Genomic DNA, 27,650 nt, shown 5'->3' with positions numbered 1-27,650 from the left:
CCAGCTTCATGGAGACGGTTGCGAATGGTCCTCGCCGATACCCCAGGAGCAACAGTGTCCCTAATTTGCTGGGAAGTGGCGGTGCGGTCCCCTACGGCACTGCGTAGGATCCTACGGTCTTGGCGTGCATCCGTGCGTCGCTGCGGTCCGGCCCCAGGTCGACGGGCACGTGCACCTTCCGCCGACCACTGGCGACAACATCGATGTACTGTGGAGACCTCACACTCCACGTGTTGAGCAATTAGGCGGTACGTCCACCCGGCCTCCCGCATTCCCACTATACGCCCTCGCTCAAAGTCCGTCAAGTGCACATACGGTTCACGTCCACGCTGTCGCGGCATGCTACCAGTGTTAAAGACTGCGATGGAGCTCCGTATGCCACGGCAAACTGGCTGACACTGACGGCGGCGGTGCACAAATGCTGCGCAGCTAGCGCCATTCGACGGTCAACACCGCGGTTCCTGGTGTGTCCGCTGTGCCGTGCGTGTGATCATTGCTTGTACAGGCCTCTCGCAGTGTCCGGAGCAAGTATGGTGGGTCTGACACACCGGTGTCAATGTGTTCTTTTTTCCATTTCCAGGAGTGTATATTACCATAATACACTCCTGGAAATGGAAAAAAGAACACATTGACACCGGTGTGTCAGACCCACCATACTTGCTCCGGACACTGCGAGAGGGCTGTACAAGCAATGATCACACGCACGGCACAGCGGACACACCAGGAACCGCGGTGTTGGCCGTCGAATGGCGCTAGCTGCGCAGCATTTGTGCACCGCCGCCGTCAGTGTCAGCCAGTTTGCCGTGGCATACGGAGCTCCATCGCAGTCTTTAACACTGGTAGTATGCCGCGACAGCGTGGACCTGAACCGTATGTGCAGTTGACGGACTTTGAGCGAGGGCGTATTGTGGGCATGCAGGAGGCCGGGTGGACGTACCGCCGAATTGCTCAACACGTGGGGCGTGAGGTCTCCACAGTACATCGATGTTGTCGCCAGTGGTCGGCGGAAGGTGCACGTGCCCGTCGACCTGGGACCGGACCGCAGCGACGCACGGATGCACGCCAAGACCGTAGGATCCTATGCAGTGCCGTAGGGGACCGCACCGCCACTTCCCAGCAAATTAGGGACACTGTTGCTCCTGGGGTATCGGCGAGGACCATTCGCAACCGTCTCCATGAAGCTGGGCTACGGTCCCGCACACCGTTAGGCCGTCTTCCGCTCACGCCCCAACATCGTGCAGCCCGCCTCCAGTGGTGTCGTGACAGGCGTGAATGGAGGGACGAATGGAGACGTGTCGTCTTCAGCGATGAGAGTCGCTTCTGCCTTGGTGCCAATGATGGTCGTATGCGTGTTTGGCGCCGTGCAGGTGAGCGCCACAATCAGGACTGCATACGACCGAGGCACACAGGGCCAACACCCGGCATCATGGTGTGGGGAGCGATCTCCTACACTGGCCGTACACCACTGGTGATCGTCGAGGGGACACTGAATAGTGCACGGTACATCCAAACCGTCATCGAACCCATCGTTCTACCATTCCTAGACCGGCAAGGGAACTTGCTGTTCCAACAGGACAATGCACGTCCGCATGTATCCCGTGCCACCCAACGTGCTCTAGAAGGTGTAAGTCAACTACCCTGGCCAGCAAGATCTCCGGATCTGTCCCCCATTGAGCATGTTTGGGACTGGATGAAGCGTCGTCTCACGCGGTCTGCACGTCCAGCACGAACGCTGGTCCACCTGAGGCGCTAGGTGGAAATGGCATGGCAAGCCGTTCCACAGGACTACATCCAGCATCTCTACGATCGTCTCCATGGGAGAATAGCAGCCTGCATTGCTGCGAAAGGTGGATATACACTGTACTAGTGCCGACATTGTGCATGCTCTGTTGCCTGTGTCTATGTGCCTGTGGTTCTGTCAGTGTGATCATGTGATGTATCTGACCCCAGGAATGTGTCAATGAAGTTTCCCCTTCCTGGGACAATGAATTCACGGTGTTCTTATTTCAATTTCCAGGAGTGTATTTTAAAGGCAGAAGACCGCAATGTTTAAGCTCGAAAGATAAATTTAAAAATTAATTTTGCAAAATTTTTAAGAAAATTAAAAACATAACCATAAGCCTTAATTTTAAAGTAGCTGACAACGGATAATTAAACACCGGTGGCACTCAGAAGCCTCCAGGGAGGTCGGTCTGCCCTTGTTCAGTTAGGCGAGACAGGTGGTGAGCCAAACTATAATGATCCGTCGGAACCCCACCAGGGGACAGCCACGGACCGACCGACAAAAGACTTGCGTGCCACCAATCGGTACATGAGAATTCAAACACAAAATCTCCCCAACGGCGAACCACCGAAACGAACCACACAAGGTCAATGGACGTGGCTTGGGTACCCGAAACCACTACTCATCTCTGACGTCCTGGGTCGGTGAACCACGAAGCTCGTAGCGATCGGACAGCTCCACACACGCTCCGCCACTGCGCAGGGGCCGGCAGCGGACCCAGCCGACTGCACCGTGCGGAGATAACTTCCCTGGTCCTCAGCAACCGACGGACTGCCTGTTGGTCCGTCGCGACTGCTGCTCCGTCGCGACTGCACTGCTGGTGCGTCTCCCACTCACTTCGAAACACACGACGGCGGAAATACTGGCTCGGATGCAACCATGCAGAGGAAACACGCCCACTGACAAAACGACATCCCTGCACCAGGAAAGGACCGACCCAAGTTCCACAAGATGGTGATTGAAGGGGCCCAGAAGCGCTCGGAGAACCAGTTACACGTCGACCGATGAGACGACCGACCTCTCACAGGCAGTACGCCGACAACATTTAAAATAACTTGTCAAAGGAAATAACGCGAACTACACATACAACCTGACAAACACTTGCGCGAAGACTTGAACGGTACCCGACAGTAACTAAACACACACGAAGACAAATCGGGAGACGATGCACACACACACACACACACACACACACACACACACACACACACACACGGCCGACTCATGAACGATCGGCGAGCAAAAATACGTCGTCCAGTAGGACGACCGACCGACGATCCACCAAGACCGTGGCCCGGCTAAAGTGATGCGTGGCGGCAATGGTCGGGCCGGCCATGTCGACGCAGATCTCACTGCTGCTTGTAATGGTACTTGAATTACGCAACCATTACGGCACCTCAACTGAACCTTTCGATACCAGCAATATTCTTCTGTGTTTCTGTGAAGTAGTTAACATATTTTTGAGACAACATTCAGATTTGATTTCATTAATGTAGAGGTACTTTGAAACATCGATATGGTTATGTTGCAATGATATTATTCTTATGTGTATTCTTTCTTTTGTCACTATGATCTTTGAAGTACTTGTAACTCTGATTTTTGGGCGCGTAAGCGATTATTAGTTAGTTAGAGACGGACCTTGAAAGAGTCAAGTCTTGGACGTCATGTTGGAAAGACGCATATTGTAGTCAGCTTATAAAATGTGAACTTTAACACTGACTGTGAGGAAGATGTTTTCAAGTATGTTTTGTATTGTGAAGTAATGTTTTGTGTGTTACGTGATATTGCAATAAAAGCAATTAAAAGGAAGTGTAACTTAAATTCGGAGTGCTGATTATTTTTATTTACATCGCTATTGTGCTAACTTTGAAAGGTTTAATCTTCAAGAATGGTTTGTGAAGCGCATCTACAAAACTTTTGAATACAGCAGAATAAAACCTAGGCCTCTTTGCATCCGAGCTTGGAATCATAACCACCTAGATTTTCGACGATTGAGCCATGATTTTACAACGAGACCAGCGTGGGAAACACGAAAAGATGAGTGCCTAGTTTATTCATTATTACGTGAAATAACTTTATTAACTGTGCTCTAATGACACCTGCCACATAATAACTTAGTTGTTGCCCGAAAATGCAGTATTTAGCAGCGTGAGCAACACCACAATCGCAATTAAATTTTGACCTTTGTTCTGGCAGGGTTGTTAGATGCTCCGACCAGACTGCACTAGTGCCGCATTGCAGCTCCCCGACTGGCAGGTCCGGACTGCGCTCCAGACGCGTTCAAACTGACTTGCAGGCCCGGACTCGCAAGCCGAATTCCGACGCGAAATCGCTTACGACAGACAACGACTGGAAAGTAATAGCAGTCGAGCAAAGATACTACGAGAGGGGATATATCGATACACGCTGCTAACGCCACTGACGGTCAGGCAAAGCAGCGACTCAGTGACAGCAGTAATTTAAACTAACGTAGTGAGGTGGAAGTACGTTAAAAACAGGGTGTGAAATACATGATGGCGGGAACACGAGCCACGCGCGGCTCAGATGCTACTATTTACTTGTTGTTGTTGTGGTCTTCAGTCCTGAGACTGGTTTGATGCAGCTCTCCATGCTACCCTATCCTGTGCAAGTTTCTTCACCTCCCGGTACCTACTGCAACCTACATCCTTCTGAATCTGTTTAGTGTATCCATCTCTTGGTCTCCCTCTACGATTTTTACCCTCCACGCTTCCCTCCAATACTAAATTGGTGATCCCTTGATGCCTCAGAACATGTCCTACCAAACGATCCCTTCTTCTAGGCAAGTTGTGCCACAAAGTTCTCTTCTCCCCAATCCTATTCAATACCTCCTCATTAGTTATATGATCTACCCACCTTATCTTCAGCATTCTTCTGTAGCACCACATTTCGAAAGCTTCTATTCTCTTCTTGTCTAAACTACACTCCTGGAAATGGAAAAAAGAACACATTGACACCGGTGTGTCAGACCCACCATACTTGCTCCGGACACTGCGAGAGGGCTGTACAAGCAATGATCACACGCACGGCACAGCGGACACACCAGGAACCGCGGCGTTGGCCGTCGAATGGCAGCATTTGTGCACCGCCGCCGTCAGTGTCAGCCAGTTTGCCGTAGCATACGGAGCTCCATCGCAGTCTTTAACACTGGTAGCATGCCGCGACAGCGTGGACGTGAACCGTATGTGCAGTTGACGGACTTTGAGCGAGGGCGTATTGTGGGCATGCAGGAGGCCGGGTGGACGTACCGCCGAATTGCTCAACACGTGGGGCGTGAGGTCTCCACAGTACATCGATGTTGTTGCCAGTGGTCCGCGGAAGGTGCACGTGCCCGTCGACCTGGGACCGGACCGCAGCGACGCACGGATGCACGCCAAGACCGTAGGATCCTACGCAGTGCCGTAGGGGACCGCACTGCCACTTCCCAGCAAATTGGGGACACTGTTGCTCCTGGGGTATCGGCGAGGACCATTCGCAACCGTCTCCATGAAGCTGGGCTACGGTCCCGCACACCGTTAGGCCGTCTTCCGCTCACGCCCCAACATCGTGCAGCCCGCCTCCAGTGGTGTCGCGACAGGCGTGAATGGAGGGACGAATGGAGACGTGTCGTCTTCAGCGATGAGAGTCGCTTCTGCCTTGGTGCCAATGATGGTCGTATGCGTGTTTGGCGCCGTGCAGGTGAGCGCCACAATCAGGACTGCATACGACCGAGGCACACAGGGCCAACACCCGGCATCATGGTGTGGGGAGCGATCTCCTACACTGGCCGTACACCACTGGTGATCGTCGAGGGGACACTGAATAGTGCACGGTACACCCAAACCGTCATCGAACCCATCGTTCTACCATTCCTAGACCGGCAAGGGAACTTGCTGTTCCAACAGGACAATGCACGTCCGCATGTATCCCGTGCCACCCAACGTGCTCTAGAAGGTGTAAGTCAACTACCCTGGCCAGCAAGATCTCCGGATCTGTCCCTCATTGAGCATGTTTGGGACTGGATGAAGCGTCGTCTCACGCGGTCTGCACGTCCAGCACGAACGCTGGTCCAACTGAGGCGCCAGGTGGAAATGGCATGGCAAGCCGTTCCACAGGACTACATCCAGCATCTCTACGATCGTCTCCATGGGAGAATAGCAGCCTGCATTGCTGCGAAAGGTGGATATACACTGTACTAGTGCCGACATTGTGCATGCTCTGTTGCCTGTGTCTATGTGCCTGTGGTTCTGTCAGTGTGATCATGTGATGTATCTGACCCCAGGAATGTGTCAATAAAGTTTCCCCTTCCTGGGACAATGAATTCACGGTGTTCTTATTTCAATTTCCAGGAGTGTATTTATCGTCCATGTTTCACTTCCATACATGGCTACACACCATACAAATACTTTCAGAAATGACTTCCTAACACTTAAATCAATACTCGATGTTAACAAATTTGTCTTCTTCAGAAACGCTTTCCTTGCCATTGCCAGTCTACATTTTATATCCTCTCTACTTCGACCATCATCAGTTATTTTGCTCCCCAAATAGCAAAACTCCTTTACTACTTTAAGTGTCTCATTTCCTAATCTAATTCCCTCAGCATCACAGGCTTAATTCTACTACATTCCATTATCCTCATTTTGCTTTTGTTGATGTTCATCTTATACCCTCCTTTCAAGACACTGTCCATTGCGTTCAACTGCTCTTCCAAGCCCTTTGCTGTCTCTGACAGAATTACAATGTCATCGGCGAACCTCAAAGTTATTATTTCTTCTCCATGGACTTTAATACCTACTCCGAATTTTTCTTTCGTTTCCTTTACTGCTTGCTCAATATACAGATTGAATAACATTGGGGAGAGGCTACAACCCTGTCTCACTCCCTTCCCAACCACTGCTTCCCTTTCATGTCCCTCGACTCTTATAACTGCCATCTGGCTTCTGTACAAATTGTAAATAGCCTTTCGCTCCCTGTATTTTACCCCTGACACCTTCAGAATTTGAAAGAGAATATTCCAGTCAACATTGTCAAAAGCTTTCTCTAAGTCTACAAATGCTAGAAATCGTATGGTAGCAATAGCATTTGATGACTTGGAAAAACTCTACTTGAAATAAGAACTACAGCGCAAAGGACAGGGAAGCTCGTAAGGGAAGGTCTGCAGTGATCTACGGACGCCACAAACTGGGCTCGTGTTTGTTGAGAACAGGTCGCAGCGAGGGGTCGACAACGGACTAAGAGAGGGCGGCGATTAGTCGGGAATTGTCTGCCCTGGAGATCCCACAGCGATTGGCGCACACAGCCGCTGGCTGGGCAGACAATAAAAAAAATACGCCCGGGTGAGGGGGGCTGCCTCTTGTAAATTCGGAGCACTTTTCAGCCGCTCGGCGGCTGGTATTTTATGGCCGCGCCCCGAAAAAGAGCATAGGCGCTAGGGGGCGAGGGGAGGGGAGTGGGGTGAGAATAAAACCGCGGTTAGCTTTTCGCAGGTTTATTGCGGCGCTGGAATAACGACCGCCACCGGAACGGAAGCGGCGCTCCGACCGGCAGATAAAAGGGCGCCGCGCCGTGCATCACGCTCCGGAAGCCGCGGCGTCGACGGCCGCGTCGGTGGCGTCAGGGGGAGGGGGATGGGTGTGGTCCCGCCGGCGGCCAGTGTTCGCCCTGCGCAGCGCAGGGCCGCTTTTGGTGCCCGCTGGAGGAAGCGTGTGTATGCCGCAGGGAACGAGGCAAAGAATGGCACTGACGTTGTTTCATCAGTTGGTGATTCAATATGAAGGCTGTACACGAACTAACTTCCGATGGTCTGTTAAAAATAAGCAAATGTCTGATATCGTAGCTTATCGAGATTATCGATGCTGTCGGAGTCGGCGCCCTCGATGAAGAATCGTACGGGCATCGCAAGAGGCGCTTTGAACAGGGCCGCCGGCCACTGTGACCGAGCGGTTCTAGGCCCTTTAGTCCGGAGCCGCGCTGCTGCTACGGTCGCCGGTTCGAATCCTGCCTCGGGCATGGATGTATGTGATGTCCTCAGGTTATTTAGGTTTAAGTAGTTCTAAGCCTAGGGGACTGATGACCTCAGATGTTAAGTCCATAGTTCAAAAAATGGCTCAGAGCACTATGCGACTTAACTTCAGAGGTCATCAGTCGCCTAGAACTTAGAACTAATTAAACCTAACTAACCTAAGGACATCACACACATCCATGCCCGAGGCAGGATTCGAACCTGCGACCGTGGCGGTCGCTCGGTTCCAGACTGTAGCGCCTAGAACCGCACGGCCACTCCGGCCGGCTAAGTCCATAGTGCTCAGAGCCATTTGAACTATTTTTCGAACATGGCCACCAATGTAGGGACGGGAAAAACCGACCTTTTAAAAACAATACCGGTATTTTAGTTCTGGATAACCGGTATTTTCCTCGGTTATAACAGGCGTTCCTTCATTCTTTTAACTACTAACCGAATAAAAAACGGAAATATCCTTTACACTGAAGGTATGAATTAAAAAAAAAATAATACGGCTTCACTCACAACTTCTACTTTATTAAGTAAAAGATGCATTTCGGGCCCTGTGGGGCCATCATGAGGTGTAACTTGTCTTAATAAATGCTTCATTTCTTCTCTGAATGAGGTGAAATGCATATTCCCGTCACGAAAATGTTTACTGATAGGTTATGAATTTCTTAAGTCAAACAAGGAAAATATGTGCGAAATGGTTCAAATGGCTCTGAGCAGTATGGCACTTAACTGCTAAGGTCATTAGTCCCCTAGAACGTAGAACTACGTAAACCTAACTAACCTAAGGACATCACACATATCCATGCTCGAGGCAGGATTCGAACCTGCGACCGTAGCGGTCGCGTGGTTGCAGACTGTAGCGCCTAGAACCGCTCGGCCACTCTGGCCGGCAGACTATGTGGGGGCGAGTCTTGCACACTGCATATGCACACGTGTATCTCAGTCATGACACACGGCAAGGAGGACATTATTGTCTCAGCAATCATTTAGGAATTCCTGTGCCATGTGTTTGTTGCTCGTTTCTGTCGGCATTGTTATTAAAACAGCAGTGATCGCCTTTCGCGTTTTCTGTAATAACGCAACATATCAATCCAACGCAAATTTCACGAATAAAAATTACTCTTTTCTTTAAAATGTTTATTTAAAAACGAAAAAATTTAGCACTGCTGCTATGACTAATAGTTATAACTTTTTAATTTTATCCATATTTCGCAGCTTCAAACGTGACTGTATTCAATACGCGGAGGCGTGTATTAAAAAACGCCTTCAGACACAACTTTTCGTGTTTTATTAAGTACACGATGCATTTCGGACCCTGTCGGTCCATCATGAGGTGTAATTTCTCTTAATACTTTCATTATTTCTTGTCTTGAATGAGGTGAAATGCATATTATCTGTCACGAAAAGGTTGCAGACTATGTTGTTAGACTATGAACTTCGTAAGTCAAACACGGAAAATATGTGCGAAATAGTGGAAAAGATGAACAGTGCAATCTTACCACATAATCCAAGAAAAGCCTTTTTAACGTTTTAGCACCAGGAAACATTCTTTTCTCCGTCGTTTTCGTACATGTCACTTCATTCGAGAGGCACATTTGCACATACATGTTTGTAAACACTTCACACACGTTTTTGTACGTGGTGTTGTCAAAGATGAATTTATTCGTAATGCTAAAGATATAACTATTAAACAACTGACATATACAGGAAATAACTTTAGAATAGGTCTTTAAAATTACTGAAATAACTATGGGTTGCGAAATGTGTTCATTTAACATAGATTCTGTTTTTTTTTTTTTTTTTGGATTTTGTGGATGTATATCTCCAGTTGTTCTAACAGATTTACGGCTTTACCATTGGCTTCGTTATGCAGTACTACCAAATTGTTTTCTAGACTGTTGATGAAATGTTTCGTTTCCAACATGTGTTGTTTAATAGTTATATCTTGAGCACTACGAATAAATTCATCTTTGACAACACCATGTACAAATATATCTGTGAAGTGTTTACAAAAATGTGTGTGCAAATGTGCCTTTTGAATGAAGTGACATGTACGAAAACAACGGAGAAAAGAATGTTTGGTGGTGCTAAAACGTTAAAAACGCTTTTCTTGGATTATGTGGTAAGTTTACACTGTTCATCTTTTCCACTATTTCGCACATATTTTCCGCGTTTGACTTACGAAGTTCATAACCTAACAATAAACCTTTTCGTGACAGGAATATGCATTTCACCTCATTCAAGAGAAGAAATAATGCATGTATTAAGACAAATTACACCTCATGATGGACCCACAAGGTCCGAAATGCATCGTAATTGAAGATGGACTGATTAGGTCGGATATAGATGGTGGCACAGGTAACGGTTGGGATTTTGAAAAAGAGGGTAAAGGTAAGGTGTTAGGTGGGAGTGTTATATAAAAGTAGTGGCCGAACAGGGATGTTCTTGTGGTGGCTGATTGCAACTCTGCATCTGGCCAAGGGTAGGGATTATCTGTACGGTGGATGATATAAAGGGGGCTGGAGGAACTTTTCATTGTGATGAACGTGTGAAGGTAGCGTTGGGCAGGGCATGCGTTAAAAGGATTTGTTGGTGGTTAGGGAGCGGATACTTTGGTACAGGATATTGTATAGTGTCGTACCATGATGAGAGGCCGGGTGGTCTGTTATGTGGATGAAAAATGGTTTCAGAGGGGGTGACGAGAGGTGTGAATACGAAGTGGACTTAGTTACGGAACTAAGTGACTTCGGTATTGAGGCGTAATATGGAGACGGCTAAGGAAATTTGTTTGCGGAAATGCGGTCTTTGGAAGGGGTGGATGTTTCGGAGGACAGTACTAAGGGATATTATGATATCTTCGGCAGTGGGAGGTAGTCATTTTCCAAAGCTGTTTCACGGAGGTAGACATCACTGCAGTTCCTTCTCTAGATAGTCGCAGAGATGACAAAATGGTAGACATCGAAGTAGTTAACAGAGTGATAGAAAAACAATTAAAATCGCTCAAAAGAGGAAAGGCCGCTGGACCTGATGGGATACCAGTTCGATTTTACACAGCGTACGCGAAGGAACTTGCCCCCCTTCTTGCAGCGGTGTACCGTAGGTCTCTAGAAGAGCGTAGCGTTCCAAAGGATTGGAAAAGGGCACGGGTCATCCCCGTTTTCAAGAAGGGACGTCGAACAGATGTGCAGAACTATAGACCTATATCTCTAACGTCAGTTGTAGAATTTTGGAACACTTATTGTGTTCGAGTATAATGACTTTTCTGGAGACTAGAAATCTACTCTGTAGGAATCAGCATGGGTCTCGAGAAAGATGCTGGTGTGAAACCCACCTCGCGCTATTCGTCTACGAGATTCAGAGGGCCATAGACACGTGTTCCCAGGTAGATGCCGTGTTTCTTGACTTCCGCAAGGCGTTCGATACAGTTCCCCACAGTCGTTTAATGAAAAAATTAAGAGCATATGGACTATCAGACCAATTGTGTGATTGGATTGAAGAGTTCCTAGATAACGGAACGGAGCTTGTCTTCCGAAGTGGGAGTGATTTCAGGTGTGCCGCAGGGGAGTGTCGTAGGACCGTTGCTATTCACAGTATACATAAATGACCTTGAGAATAACATCGGAAGTTCACTGAGGCTTACTGCGGATGACGCTGTGGTATATCGAGAGGTTGTATCAATGGAAAATTGTACTGAAATGCAGGAGGATCTGCAACGAATTGACGCATGGTGCAGGGAATGGCAATTGAATCTCAATGCGGACAAGTGTAATGTGCTGCGAATACATAGAAAGAAGCTACAATATAGCAGGTCAGCAGCTGGAAGCAGTTAATTCCATAAATTATCTGGGAGTAGGCATTAGGAGTGATTTAAAATGGAATGATCATATAAAGTTGATCGTCGGTAAAGCAGATGCCAGACTGAGATTCATTGGAAGAATTCTAAGGAAATGCAATCCGAAAACAAAGGCAGTAGGTTACAGTACACTTGTTCACCCACTGCTTGAATATTGCTCACCAGTGTGGGATCCGTACCATGTAGAGTTGATGGAAGAGATAGAGAAGATCCAACGGAGAGCAGCGCTCTTCGTTACATGATCATTCAGTAATCGCGAAAGCGTTACGGAGATGATAGATAAACTCCAGTGGAAGACTCTGCAGGAGAGACGCTCAATGGCTCGGTACGGGCTTTTGTTGAAGTTTCGAGAACCTGCCTTCACCAAGGAGTCAAGCAGTACATTGCTCCCTCCTACGTATATCTCGCGAAGAGACCATGAGGATAAAATCAGAGAGAGTAGAGCCCACATGGAGGCATACCGACAATCTTTCTTTTCACGAACAATAAGAGACTGGAATAGAATGGAGAACCGATAGAGGTACTCAAAGTACCCTCCGTCATACACCGTTAGGCGGTTTGTGGAGTATGGATGTAGATGCGGATGTAGTAGGAGGTATTGGGATGTATAGTATTATCAGTAGGTCGGGCAGGCACGGTTAAGTCTGAGGCGACTGTTGAAGGCTTGGCTTTTCGTTTGTCGGATTAGGTCCGACGGGTATCGTTGCAGGTTGCAGGTGGAAGGAGAGACATTGTTTGAGGAAATCAGAGGCTTTACGGTGGGGACTGGTGGACGGATTTTGTCGCTGAGGACCGATGTGGCTATTATAAAGGGGGCGCTTTTGGCAATGGTAGCACTTGGGGAGGGATTTGGAGTGTTCAACTTTAGGATGGTGACTATAACTCAGGGCTTCTTCTGTTCGAGGTGAACGATGCTGGGGACAGACTCAGTGAACACACACCTAAGGAAGGTGGGGCCGGCATCAGATTTCAAAGGCAGGATGGGAACTGAGTTTGGAGACTACCTTCGCTGCAGTGATATGAGGGGCAATCCTCGTTAACGCGGAAGTGGGGAGGGTGAGCGGCGAGGAAGCTGAGATTGTTTGGATAGGGAGGTGGTGTTAAAGTGAGCGAGGGAGGTATGAGGTCCGAAGGTGGCGCGCGGAACTTAGAAGAGGAGGTCTGTGTGGAAGTTGTTTTCATGGATTTAACAAGGACTGAATCTTTATGTGGAAAATGGGAATGTGTGGGAATTTGGCATTAAGTAGTCTGAAGCCAGAGTGAGATAGGATGAAGCTGGTTTCCGCCGGGTATACTACAATTATTGTGAAGGTCGGAAGTAACTATTGTCAAGTACATAGTAGCTTTCGTCTTTTTAATCGTGAGTTTTAGTTTTAATCATGCTTATTTTATGACCAAGAAGGTTGTATACCTGGAAGAATCCTGGAGATACTAATAGGTATCAGATAGATTATATAATGGTAAGACAGAGATTTAGGAACCAGGTTTTAAATTGTAAGACATTTCCAGGGGCAGATGTGGATTCTGACCACAATCTATTGGTTATGAACTGCAGATTGAAACTGAAGAAACTGCAAAAAGGTGGGAATTTAAGGAGATGGGACCTGGATAAACTGAAAGAACCAGAGGTTGTACAGAGTTTCAGGGACAGCATAAGGGAACAATTGACAGGAATGGGGGAAAGAAATACAGTAGAAGAAGAATGGGTAGCTTTGAGGGATGAAGTAGTGAAGGCAGCAGACGATCAAGTAGGTAAAAAGACGAGGGCTAATAGAAATCCTTGGGTAACAGAATAAATATTGAATTTAATTGATGAAAGGAGAAAATATAAAAATGCAGTAAATGAAGCAGGCAAAAGGGAATACAAACGTCTCAAAAATGAGATCGACAGAAAGTGCAAAATGGCTAAGCAGGGATGGCTAGAGGACAAATGTAAGGGTGTACAGGCTTGTCTCACTAGGGGTAAGATAGATACTGCCTACAGGAAAATTAAAGAGACCCTTGGAGAGAAGAGAACCACTTGTATGAATATCAAGAGCTCAGATGGCAACCCAGTTCTAAGCAAAGAAGGGAAGGCAGAAAGGTGGAAGGAGTATATAAACGATTTATACAAGGGCGATGTACTTGAGGACAATATTATGGAAATGGAAGAGGATGTAGATGAAGATGAAATGGGAGATAAGATACTGCGTGAAGAGTTTGACAGAGCACTGAAAGACCTGAGTCGAAACAAGGCCCCGGGAGTAGACAAGATTCCATTAGAACTACTGATGGCCTTGGGAGAGCCAGTCATGACAAAACTCTACCATCTGGTGAGCAAGATGTATGAGACAGGCGAAATACCCTCAGACTTCAAGAAGAATATAATAATTCCAATACCAAAGAAAGCAGGTGTTGACAGATGTGCAAATTACCGAACCATCAGTTTAATAAGTCACAGCTGCAAAATACTAACGCGAATTCTTTACAGACGAATGGAAAAACTGGTAGAAGCCGACCTCGGGGAAGATCAGTTTGGATTCCGTAGAAATGTTGGAACACGTGAGGCAATACTAACCTTACGACTTATCTTAGAAGAAAGATTAAGAAAAGGCAAACCTACGTTTCTAGCATTTGTAGACTTAGAGAAAGCTTTTGACAACGTTAACTGGAATACTCTCTTTCAAATTCTGAAGGTGGCAGGGGTAAAATACCGGGAACGAAAGGCTATTTACAATTTGTACAGAAACCAGATGGCAGTTATAAGAGTCGAGGGGCATGAAAGGGAGCAGTGGTTGGGAAAGGAGTGAGACAGGGTTGTAGCCTCTCCCCGATGTTATTCAATCTGTATATTGAGCAAGCACTAAAGGAAACAAAAGAAAAATTCGAAGTAGGTATTAAAATTCATGGAGAAGAAGTAAAAACTTTGAGGTTCGCCGATGACATTGTAATTCTGTCAGAGACAGCAAAGGACTTGGAAGAGCAGTTGAACGGAATGGACAGTGTCTTGAAAGGAGGATATAAGATGAACATCAACAAAAGCAAAACGAGGATAATGGAATGTAGTCAAATTAAATCGGGTGATGCTGAGGGGATTGGGTTAGGAAATGAGACACTTAAAGTAGTAAAGGAGTTTTGCTATTTGGGGAGTAAAATAACTGATGATGGTCGAAGTAGAGAGGATATAAAATGTAGACTGGCAATGGCAAGGAATCGTTTCTGAAGAAGAGAAATTTGTTAACATCGAGTATAGATGTAAGTGTCAGGAAGTCGTTTCTGGAAGTATTTGTATGGAGTGTAGCCATGTATGGAAGTGAAACATGGACGATAACCAGTTTGGACAAGAAGAGAATAGAAGCTTTCGAAATGTGGTGCTACAGAAGAATGCTGAAGATAAGGTGGGTAGATCACGTAACTAATGAGGAGGTATTGAATAGGATTGTGGAGAAGAGAAGTTTGTGGCACAACTTGACTAGAAGAAGGGATCGGTTGGTAGGACATGTTTTGAGGCATCAAGGGATCACAAATTTAGCATTGGAGGGCAGCGTGGAGGGTAAAAATCGTAGAGGGAGACCAAGAGATCAATACACTAAGCAGATTCAGAAGGATGTAGGTTGCAGTAGGTACTGGGGGATGAAGAAGCTTGCACAGGATAGAGTAGCATGGAGAGCTGCATCAAACCAGTCTCAGGACTGAAGACCACAACAACAACATCTCTCCAAAAATTGACTCAACCATTGAGAGGCAAAAGCTAAAATAACTATTTCAATAATGAAGTAGAAAAAGAATGAAAAACAAACATTACTCTTACGGCGTGCATTACGTCAGAGATGATGTCATTTCTTACCGCTTGGAGCGTTAGTGTTGCTACAGTTGTCAAACGGTGGCAAGTGTACCATCAGAAAGCATCACTACTGCTTGTGGTGATATTGGTGCAGCTACGAGTTTCTGGAAATACCGGATAATAAGACAATAGCTCCTTGTAGTTAGGCGATGTTTAGCTTCGTTTACTTTAGTGTTTTGAATTTGCAGTACATCGTATTGTCGACAACTGGCTATGATGTGGAACTTGTTGGTAGGATTACAAACTAAAGTAAATATTCTCTGTGAAGACATGGCCGTAAGGTGGCCGCTCATAAAACTGGTCTTTCTTTTGTAAAGAAAGCTTAATCTACAACAAATTAGATGAACGTAACCCAACCTCATACAGGTACTAGGTACAAAAAATGGCTCTGAGCACTATGGGACTTAACATCTGAGGTCATCAGTCCCCTAGACTTAGAACTACTTAAACCTCACTAACCTAAGGACATCACACACACATCCATGCCCAAGGCAGGATTCGAACCTGCGACCGTAGTGGTCGCGCGGTTCCAGACTGAAGCGCCTAGAACCGCTTGGCCACACCGGCCGGCGGGTACTAGGTATTCAGAAATTAAATTATCGACGAAAACGACATTTGAAACAGAAATTATATCAATTTGTTTTAAAACATTCATTATCTGTCAGTACCTTTCATTCACAAGGGTGTGTGCAGATATTTTTATGGCTGCATGCGACTGTTCAAGAGTAAGCTTAAGCTGTTGATAGTGGATACTATTTCTGTTCCTAGTGCTATATTTACGACTGCTACTATTATTTCCATATTGTGTCCGATTTTTTCAAACAGTTACCAACATGAAGTTTGAGGATGTACGCTAGACATTATCCTTGCAACATGTTTCTAGACAATGACTACTTCGTGTCTATATGTGAAATTCCTCAGCGAATCTTTCCATATGATTTCAAGGGAACTATGTACAGTATGCTAATTTTCTAATACTTTGATCACAAATATCAGTAATTTATGATTTTAAATTCAAGTTCTATTCATACCCAGAACGCAAAACTACAATTTTAACGTCTAAAAGAAATGTAACGCCAAGTCACTTTCAGTTCGACGGATAATAACGCAATAGTGTATGTAAGGCACCAACCACAAATCAGCAGGTTGTCGCCATGGTGATGGTTAACTGCAGTAGCTGCTGAAACGTTAGTAGTTTTGTCACATTATGTCGCAGTCGCACACCCACAACAATCATACTGAAATTGGTGTAGGATATTTGGCTTGTTTTCCACTCATGGACATTCCTAGTGTGTAGTGCGAATCCACTGTGGAGGAGTACTTGGGACTGCAGCCCGCCGCCCCCCTCCCCCCTTTCCCCCCCAGAAGAGGTTTTGAGACTTCAGAGAAAACTCTCTGAATATTCCGTGCAGGGAAAGCAGTCCCGAGTGTCACATTATCTTCGAATCTCAGGAAACATCTCCACCCCCCTCCCAAGTATCACAATCTTCGAAATTGGCAATGACCCAATCCCATTCAGTTCTCAATGCCTTCCTCAACTCCCAGTCAAGCTTGAGAGGTTCCATGCCCTCTTTTGCATGTCTCCATTCATTTTCATCAATTTTATTAATGTTTTATGACATTGCACGGTAGTAACAGCCCGAATAAGGTTATAGTAATGGGAGTATTGGTACTGAGAGCCCAAAAAATACTTTTCACTTGATTCCTAAACATGTTGTTCTCCTTCCCTGGGTGGCCTGTTCAAGACAAGCATCGGAGGACGCGGCACACGGCACTTCCGGATTGGGGCTGCACTTCCCTGAATTCTGAGGGGTTCGTACAATAGGCTTAAGCGCCTGGCGGAACGACTGACGTCGGTCGAGTTTCGCCTGTTGTATGCAGGGCGAAACGACCTGCGAGACGTCTGAGTGTCGCCGCAGTTTATGTGTTTTCCGGCGCGTCCGGAACGAAGATTCCTGGCACGGACTGACTGCATTGTCCTCATGATTCTGAGAATAATTGTGGACTGTGCCCTGCTGGGTGCGACTGACTGGCGCCGGATGGCCGGTGGTCTAGGCAGGTTGTTATGGTAGGCGGTTAAACGGCAAGTTCAGTGCCCTCAGCTGAATAGTAGAGGCATGATTGGTCAACTTAAACTGAGGCTAGTGTATGCCATAAGGCCCTGCTTGAAATTGGAGGGAACGGTCGCTATTGGCGCGAATGATGTTCCGAGAGAGTGGGGGGGGGGTAATTTTGGAATTAGCACTGAATGCTGATTCGCGATTTTCGAGGAGAGTAGGGAGTTGAGCAATGCTGGCTTCGCTCTTGCATCACATCACAGAGAAGATTAGGGATCTGATCTTCCTCAGAGTCGGAGAGTCTTGCGACTTGGTCGCTCTTTTTTGGAAGAACTTAGAATTCTTCGGACAATCCCTCAGCAGCCCGCGCGCTCGCTTTGCTACAAGTCCACCTTGCTTGTGTCTCCATGTGATCCTATTTGAGCTCTCACTACTAATTGCGATACTGCTGTATAGTCAGAAGATTAATATTTGATTCATTAGGACCTCCAGTCATTATCGTCAATCTATTGCATCACAGAGAGTAGGAGCCCGTTGTTCTCGAGCCAACTCTTATTCTCATAATAGTTCAGTATACCCTATCCTTTAACATACTGTTTGTGTCGACAATCATGTGCATTTATGTTCTGATGTATAATAAATCTCATTGTAATATTTAATCCGATATCATTTCGTAGATATATGCAGAATCCCATTTCCTGTTGTTTATTATGGTAAAGTTCTCTTTTTTGAGTAGATTACGATTTTTATTAAATTATTGTGAGTGTGCACTCCTTATTTTACCAACTAGCAGGGTCCACCATCATTTCCTTCCGTTACCGTTGTGCACATAAGTAATTACCTGGTAGATAAGGAGGGGGTAGAATGCATGTCTCGTTCTTATGCAAAATTCGTCAGAATTTAAGAGGTACAAACTCTTCTCCACCCCGGAACCTCGCAAGCTCATAACCATTTCAGCAATTGTGGTGGACTGTCTCAAAGCATTTAAGCCACGTCAAAGTAGCCTCTGGATCGAAATACGAATCGCATTATTAATCCTTCGACAACCCTTCCAGCGGGCTTGCACAGAACGCGTTAGGAGCTCAACGGGACAGGAGTGCGTTGTCGTGCTGGACACTCACGAGAAGGTGGGTGGCGGGTGCCCCTGGGCGGCGCAGCCCAGCGTCACGTGCTGTCCCTGATCCACCGTCAGTGACGTCACAGACAGCTGCGTCAAGCGCGGCGGCATGCCCCCAGTCGCTTCTGAAAAAAAAAAAAAAGAACGAAGCATTGTAAGTAGCGGTAATGATGATTACTGGCGAGTATCATTTCCACTTACGAAATAGTAGTGGGCAAAGAATGAAGTGGGAAATGAAGTGAAAAGTGTAAGCTTGTTGAGGTGGATGAGTCAACTACCTGTGAAACCTATTATTTAAGCTGGTTCAAATGGCTCTAAGCACTGAGGTGGTCAGTCCCCTAGACTTAGAACTACTTTGACCTAATGAACCTAAGGACATCACACACATCCATGCCCGAGGCAGGATTCAAATGGTTCAAATGGCTCTGAGCACTATGGGACTCAACTTCTGAGGTCATTAGTCCCCTAGAACTTAGAACTAGTTAAACCTAACTAACCTAAGGACATCACAAACATCCATTCCCGAGGCAGGATTCGAACCTGCGACCGTAGCGGTCTTGCGGTTCCAGACTGCAGCGCCTTTAACCGCACGGCCACTTCGGCCGGCGAGGCAGGATTCGAACCTGGGGCCGTAGCAGCAGCGCGGTTCCGGACTGAAGCGCCTAGAACTGCTCGGCCACAGCGGCCGTCTATTTAAGGCAACCTAACTAACCTAAGGAGATCACACACATCCATGCCCGAGGCAGGATTCGAACCTGGGGCCCTAGCAGCAGCGCGGTTCCAGACTGAAGCGCCTAGAACTGCTCGGCTACAGCGGCCGTCTTTTTAAGGTGGTTAGTAAGACTATGTGACACATTGTCAGAGCAAGTGAAAGAAGTTAGTTGGATAATTTTAAGTCACTTCTTTGATTTAGCAGCTAACTAGGTTATCGGTAAAATGTTGCGTAGCTGCCAGTCTGGAAACTAACTGTATTGGAATATGTTGTTAAATAAACAACAATATTAATGGAAACAACATAAATAGTAATAAAAGTAGTAAGTGTGAGAAATAAGTACTGCAGTCAAAAATGTCAAACATGTTAAATTACTTGAAATGCTAGTGTAAACGCAGAAGTTTTCATCGATGCAGAAAATGAACATTTCTTGGGCAAAGGAAGATGGTAAATTGAAGCTGATGGAACACCCAAAGACGTTAGTGTAGACCTTGGAAATTGAGTTGGAGCTCCAAAATATCTATGATTTAATGAGGAAAATAAAAAAAAGTAGAGACTGCAGACAAAATGTTACTAGCAAAAATATCACTTACAAATCGACATGGGCATACGATTTGGTGTACCTAGTATTAAATACAACAAAACTTTAAAAACAAAACCTCGATACAGTCAGAACTGTAAGTTTTTTCAACTGAAATTTAACTGAAATATTGCGTAAATGTATGTTATAAGCCAAACACATTCATTTCTACAAGTGCTTCAACTCGACACATAGTGACGTAATAGTGTATATAAGGCACCAACCACAAAAAAAACAAAAAAAATGGTTCAAATGGCTGTGAGCACTATGGGACTTAATATCTGAGGTCATCAGTCCCCTAGAACTTAGAACTACTTAAACCTAACTAACCTAAGGACATCACACACATCCATTCCCTAGGCAGGATTCGAACCTGCAACCGTAGCGGTCGCGCGGTTCCAGACTGAAGCGCCTAGAACCGCACGGTCACTCTGGCAGGCACCAACCACAAATCATCAGGTTGTCGCCATGGTGATGGTTAACTGCATGCAGTAGTTGTTGAAACGTTATAAGCCAAACGTTTTATCTCAAATGCAGATAGTGTTGAGCATAAGTGGACAATGTTCAAAACCATCGTACAATATGCATTAGACGAGTATGTGCCAAGCAAGATCGTAAGAGATGGAAAAGAGCCTCCGTGGTTCAAAAACCGACTTAGAAAACTGCTACGGAAGCAAAGGGAACTTCACAGCAAACATAAACGTAGCCGAGCGGTTCTAGGCGCTTCAGTCTGGACACGCGTGACCGCTACGGTCGCAGGTTCGAATCCTGCATCGGGCATGGATGTGTGTGATGTTCTTAGGTTAGTTAGGTTTAAGTAGTTCTAAGTTCTAGGCGACTGATGACCTAAGTTGTTAAGTCCCATAGTGCCACCACAGTGCTCAGAGCCATTGAACCATAAACATAGCCAAAGCCTTGCAGACAAACAAAAAATTACACGAAGCGAAATATAGTGTGAGGAGGGCTATGCGAGAGGTGTTCCATTAATTCTAAAGTAAAGTTCTATGTACTGACTTGGCAGAAAATCCTAAGAAATTTTGGTCTTCTGTCAAAGCGGTAGTGGACCAAAACAAAATGTCCAGAAACTGTGTGACAAAAAGGTACTGAAACAGAGGATGACAGACTAAAGGCCGAAATACTAAATGTCTTTTTCCAGAGCTGTTTCACAGAGGAAAACCGCACTGTAGTTCCTTCTCTAGATTGTCGCACAGATTCCAAAATGGAAGATATTGAAATGATGACAGAGGGATAGAAAATCAATTAAAATCGCTCAAAAGAGCGAAGGAACTTGCCCCTCCCCCGCCCCCCCTCTTGCAGCGGTGTACCGTAGGTCTTTAGAAGAGCGTAGTCTTCCAAAAGATTGAAAAAGGGCACAGGTCATTCCCGTTTTCAAGAAGGGGCGTGGAACCGATGTGCAGAACTATTGACCTATATCTCTAACGTTGATCATTTGTAGAATTTCGGAACACGTGTTATGTTCGAGTATAATGACTTTTCTGGAGACTAGAAATCTACTCTGTAGGAATCAGCATGGGTTTCGAAAAAGACGATCGTGTGAAACCCAGACTCAAAGGGCCATAGACACGGGTTCCCAGGTAGATGCCGCGTTTCTTGACTTCCGCAAGGCGTTTGATACAGTTCCCCGCAGTCGTTTAATGAACAAAGTAAGAGCATATGGACTATCAGACCAATTTTGTGATTGGATTGAAGAGATCCTAGATAACAGAACGCAGCATGTCTTTCTCAATGGAGGGAAGTCTTCCAAAGTAGGACTGATTTCAGGTGTGCTGCAGGGGAGGGTCGTAGGACCGTTGCTATTCACAATACATATAAATGGCCTTGTGGATAACATCGGAAGTTCACTGAGGCTTTTTGCGGATGATGCTGTAGTATATCGAGAGGTTGTAACAATGGATAATTTTACTGAAATGCAGGAGGATCTGCAACGAATTGACGCATAGTGGAGGGAATGGCAATTGAATCTCAATGTAGACAAGTGTAATGTGCTGCGAATACATAGTAAGAAAGATCCTTTACCATTCCGCTACAATATTGCATGTCAGTAACTGGAAGCAGTTAATTCCATAAATTATCTGGGAGTAGGCATTAGGAGTTATCTAAAATGGAACGACCATATAAAATTAATCGTCGGTAAAGCAGACGCCAGACTGAGATTCATTGGAAGAATCCTAAGGAAATGCAGTCCGAAAACAAAGGAAGTAGGTTACAGTACACTTGTTCGCCCACTGCTTGAATACTGCTCACGGGTTGGGATCCGTACCAGATAGGGTTGATAGAAGAGATAGAGAAGATCGAAAGGAGAGCAGCACGCTTCGTTACAGTATCATTTAATAAGCGCGAAAGCGTTACGGAGATGACATATAAACTCCAGTGGAAGACTCTGCGAAAGACGCTCAGTAGCTCGGTACGGGCTTTTGTTGAAGTTTCGAGAACGTACCTTCACCGAGGAGTCAAGCAGTATATTGCTCCCTCCCACTTATATCTTGCGAAGAGACCATGAGGATAAAGTCAGAGAGATTAGAGCCCACGCAGAGGCATACCGACAATCTTTCTTTCCACGAACAATACGAGACTGGAATAGAAGGGAGAACCTATAGAGGTACTCAAGGTACCCTCTGCCACACACCGCCAGGTGGCTTGCGGAGTATGGATGTAGATGTAGATGCTTATTATCAGTCTTGCAAATGCAATCAGTATGCTACGTATGAAGTCAACAGGTAATTTTTGTACCACACATCGAACAAAAGAAAGCAAATAGAATTAGAAATTACTAAAAAAAGAAATCAGTGCTTCGCTCATGCTTAATTTTCTGATGGCAACACGAACGGGCGCATTGATCTTCAGTAAAATGCGAAAGCGTCTAGGTTGCTTTTGACCTTTGTCACTAACAAACAACATCGAATAATTACAGGGTCTTTGGGCATCAAAATATGTAGCCCGTGTTTCAGCACTGACATCTCACTGGATGACACATGACGAGCGTACTCTGAGCGACTCAGAGGTTGGCTTGAGAATCTGATCAGCTAATGCCGCACCCGTGTTGCAAATTAAATATCACTGCTGTCGAAAGAAGGAACTGTGGATAGGGATTTAAGCTTAGAAACTTTAATTACGAGGTTTAATTAAAAAATCCAATATCGGAGACTTTTCCTCATATCGGAAAAAATGTCAAATTAACTTCCACTGCGTGGTCGTGTCCCTTATACCACCGCATGAATGAATAGTCGTAGAGTCTGTAATTTGTTCATTCGGTACTGGGAAACATTCAATAAATCTCAATATGAGGAGTTTAATTTTGAGAACATCACTTCCGGCAACGTGGATTTCCGATTACTCGATTCATGCGTCCAACACGAGCAGATACAACGTGTACCAAATAATAATTATCGCAGTTGATGAAATACTCGAGTGACACTTATGAAGACATATCATGCAGACTAATAATTCCATCAGCATTCTGTGATACTCAGGAAATTACTCATCACAGCTATTTTTTGGTTTCAGAGACGTGGCGTGTTCGTGTAATCACCATCTTCAGATTCTGTGGAATAAATAAATGGCAAGAGACAGTATGCATTTAACATCAAATGCCCAGTTAGATGTATACATAAGATAACAAATACTTGCAATTACGAGATAGAACAATTGCAAGTAGTCAATCACCTCAAAAAAATCAATTGACCTTTCTGGAGACCGTGCGGTAACCACCATAAAGTGTCTTCTACGTGTCATCACCCTTCTGACCGCAGGCCATTAATTCCTCTCATGTGCCATCCTTCTCAGAGTACCAATTGCAATTTAGATTCTCATTTCTTTGCTGGATGTATTCCAGTTTCTGTCTTTCTCTACAGGTTTTTTCCTCTACAGTTCTCTCTAGTACCATGATGTCTTAATAGAAGTCCTGTCATCTTGTCTCTTCTTCTTCTCATTGTTTTCCATATACTCTTTCCTCGCCGGTTCTGCGGACAACCTCCTAGTTTCTTGCCTTATCAGTCCAGCTAATTTTCAACATTCTCCTGTAGTACCACACCTCAAACGCTTCGATTCTCTTCTGTTCCGGTTTTTCCGTTGTCCATGTTTCACAAACAGACAATGCTATACTCTAAATGCACATTCTCAGTAATTTCTTCCTCATATTAAGGCCCATATTTAATATTAGTTTCCTTTTTATGGCCGGCCGGGGTGGCCGAGCGGTTCTAGGCGCTACAATCTGGAACCGCGCGGCCGCTACGGTCGCAGGTTCGAATCCTGCCTCGGTCATGGATGTGTGTGATGTCCTTAGGTTAGTTAGGTTTAAGTCGCTCTAAGTTCTAGGGGACTGATGACCTCAGAAGTCAAGTCCCATAGTGCTCAGAGCCATTTGAACCATTTTTTCCTTTTTATGTCCTTGCTTCATCCATCATGAGTTATTTTCCTGTCTAGATAGCAGAATTTCTTTACTTCATGATTCCCATTTCTGATGATAAGGTTCTCGCTGTTCTCATTCTGCTACTTCTCATTACCTTCGTCTTTCTTCGGTTTACTCTCAATCCATATTCTGTACTCCCAGTTCATTCCATTCAACACATCCTGTAATTCCTCTACATTGTCACTGAGCATATCAATCTCATCAGCAAACTTTATCGGTGATAACCTTTCACCTTGAATTTTAATTCCACTCTTTTGTTTTCGTCATTGCTTCTTCGATGAATAAATTGAACAGCAGAGTCCAAAGACTACCTCCCTGGGTTACACCCTTTTTAATCCGAACACTCCGTTCTTGATCTTCCAGTCTTGTTGTTCTCTGGTTCTTGTACATACTGTATATTATACGTCTCTATCTGTAGTTTATCCCTATTTTTCTCAGAATTCGAACATCTTGCAACATTTTATATTGTCACAAGCTATTTCCAGGTCAACAGATCTTATGAACTTGCCTTGATTTTTCTTCAGTCTTGCTTTCATTATCAACCGCAACGTCAGAAAGGCCTCTCTGGTTCCGTTACCTCTTCTAAAGCCAAGCAATTTTTTTCCATTCTTCTGCACATTACTCCTCTAAGCAACTTGAATGTATGAGTTGCTAAGCTGATTGTGTGATAATTCCTGCATTTGAAAGATCTTGCTCTCTTTGGAATTGTGTGGATGACGTTTTTCCGAAAGTCTCGTGCACTTTACACAACAACTTGAATAGTCGTTTGGCTGGCACTTACCCCAATGATTTCGGAATGTTATTTATCCCCTTTGCCTTATTTGAACGTAAGTTGTCCGAACCTCTTTTAAATTCTGACTCTTATAATAGAATCCTTATCTCATCCTCGTTGACCCTTGCTTCTTTTTCTGTCTCATCAACAGACGAGTCTTCCCCCTCATAGAGACCACAGTGTACTCTATCCACCAATTCGATCTTTCCTCAGCATTTAACACCGGGATAGCCATTGCACTCATAATATTACCGCCCTTGTTTTTAATATTACCGAAGGTTGTTTTGACTTTTCTATACGCTGTGTCAGTTCTTCCGACAATCATCGTTCATGAATGAGATTTTCACTCTGCAGCGGAGTGTGCGCTGATATGAAACTTCCTGGCAGATTAAAACTGTGTGCCGGACCGAGACTCGAACTCGGGACCTTTGCCTTTCGCGGGCAAGTGCTCTACCAACTGAGCTATCCAAACACGACTCACGCCCCGTCCTCACAGCTTTACTTCTGCCAGTACCTCGTCTCCTACCTTCCAAACTTTACAGAAGCTCTTCTGCGAACCTTGCAGAACTAGCACTCCTGAAAGAAAGGATATTGCGGAGACGTGGCTTAGCCACAGCCTGGGGGATGTTTCCAGAGTGAGATTTTCACTCTGCAGCGGAGTGTGCGCTGATATGAAACTTCCTGGCAGATTAAAACTGTGTGCCCGACCGAGACTCGAACTCGGAAAGGTAGGAGACGAGGTACTGGCAGAAGTAAAGCTGTGAGTACCGGGCGTGAGTCGTGCTTCGGTAGCTCAGTTGGTTAGAGCACTTGCCCGCGAAAGGCAAAGGTCCCGAGTTCGAGTCTCGGTCGGGCACACAGTTTTAATCTAATCATTATTCATGTTCCTGATGTAGCCAATTCGTCTTACCTTCCCTGCAATTCCTGTTTATTTCATTCCTACGTCACTTGTATTTCTGTAGGTCTATTCCGGAATTTCTCTGAACGTTTTTGTACTTCCTTCTTTCGTCGATCAACTGAATTACTTCTCATGTTACCCATTGTTTCTTTGCAGTTACCTATCGGTCGGGGGATGGCGTTCAGGTATCGTACAGCCGTTACGGCGCCTTCCATGACTACCAGCGGCGTGCGTCGGCCCCAAATAATGCCAACCCAAAACAGCAGGGAATCTCCACCTTGCTGCACTCGCTGGACAGTGCGTATAAGGCGTTCAGCCTGATCGGGTTGCCTCCAGACACGTCTCCGACGATTGTCCGGTTGAAGGCATATGCGAAGGTCATCGGTGAAGAGAACGTGACGCCAATCCTGAGAGGCCCATTCGGCACGTTGTTGAGTCCATGTGTACCGCGCTACATGGTGTCGTGGTTGCAAAGATGGACCTCGCCATGGACGTCGGGAGTGAAGTTGCCCATCATGCAGCCTATTGCGCTCAGCATGAGTCGTAACGCGACGTCCTGTGGCTGCACGAAGAGCATTATTGAACATGGTGGCGTTTCTGTCGGCGTTCCTCCTAGCCATAATCCATAGCTGGCGGTTACGCACTGCAGTAACAGCCCTTGGGCAGCCTGAGTGAGGCATGTCATCGATAGTTGCTGTCTCTCTGTATCTCCTCGCTGTCCGAACAACATCGCTTTGGTTCACTCCGAGACGCCTGGACACTTCCCTTGTTGAGAGCCCCTCCTGGCACAAAGTAACAATGCGGACGCGATCGAACCGCGATATTGACCGCCTAGGTATGGATGAACTACAGACAACTCGAGCCGTGTACGTCCTTCAGCGTGGAATGACTGGAACTGATCGTCTGTCGGACCTCGTGCGTCTAACAGGCGCTGCTCATGCATGGTTGTTTACATCTTTGGGCGGGTTTAGTGACATCTCTGAACAGTCAAAGGGACTGTATGTGTGATACAATATCCACAGTCAACATCTATTTTTGTGTGGCCGAGCGGTTCTAGGCGCTTCAGTCAGGAACCGCGCGGCTGCTACGGTCGCAGGTTCGAATCCTGCCTTGGGCATGGATGTGTGTGATGTCCTTAGTTAGGTTTAAGTAGTTCTAAGTTCTAGGGGACTGTTGACCTCAGATGTTAAGTCCCATAGTGCTCAGAGCCATTTTGAACATCTATTTTCAGGAGCTCTGTGAACCAGGGTGATGCAACAAAACTTGTACATATATGCAGTTTTTTGAGCAAGCAGTAAAGGAAACAGAAGAAAAATTCGGAGTAGGCATTAAAATAAATGGAGAAAAAATAAAAACTTTGAGTTTCGTCGATGACATTGTAATTCTGTCAGAGACAGCACAGCACCTGGAAGAGCAGCTGAACGGAATGGACAGTGTCTTGAAAGGAGGATACAAGATGAACATCAACAAAAGCAAAACGAGGATAATCGAATGTAGTCGAATTAAATCGGGTGTTGCTGAGGGAATTAGATTAGGAAATGAGACACTTAAAGTAGTAAAGGAGTTTTGCTATTTAGGGAGCAAAATAACTGATGACGGTCGAAGTAGAGAGG

The 27,650-nt window shown here is 45.7% G+C and overlaps 1 protein-coding gene and 1 non-coding gene across 2 annotated transcripts in view; both read right to left on the bottom strand.

Annotated features, from left to right (window-relative positions):
• Positions 1 to 27,650, bottom strand: part of LOC126257285 (Down syndrome cell adhesion molecule-like protein Dscam2) — a 587,314-nt gene that overhangs the window by 329,357 nt on the left and 230,307 nt on the right. Inside the window, exon 5 of the mRNA XM_049955551.1 lies at positions 18,651 to 18,771. Coding sequence (XP_049811508.1) covers positions 18,651 to 18,771 — 121 coding nt within the window. The remainder of the gene's footprint in view (positions 1 to 18,650; positions 18,772 to 27,650) is intronic.
• On the bottom strand, positions 25,537 to 25,611 carry Trnas-cga (transfer RNA serine (anticodon CGA)). Its single transcript has one exon. It is a non-coding gene; the product is annotated as a tRNA-Ser (tRNA).

The sequence above is a fragment of the Schistocerca nitens genome, chromosome 1 (genome assembly GCF_023898315.1).
Source record: "Schistocerca nitens isolate TAMUIC-IGC-003100 chromosome 1, iqSchNite1.1, whole genome shotgun sequence".
Taxonomy (NCBI): Eukaryota; Metazoa; Arthropoda; class Insecta; order Orthoptera; family Acrididae; genus Schistocerca; species Schistocerca nitens.
The sequence above is the reverse complement of the archived record's forward strand: the minus strand, read 5'-3'. Positions and strand labels throughout refer to the sequence as shown.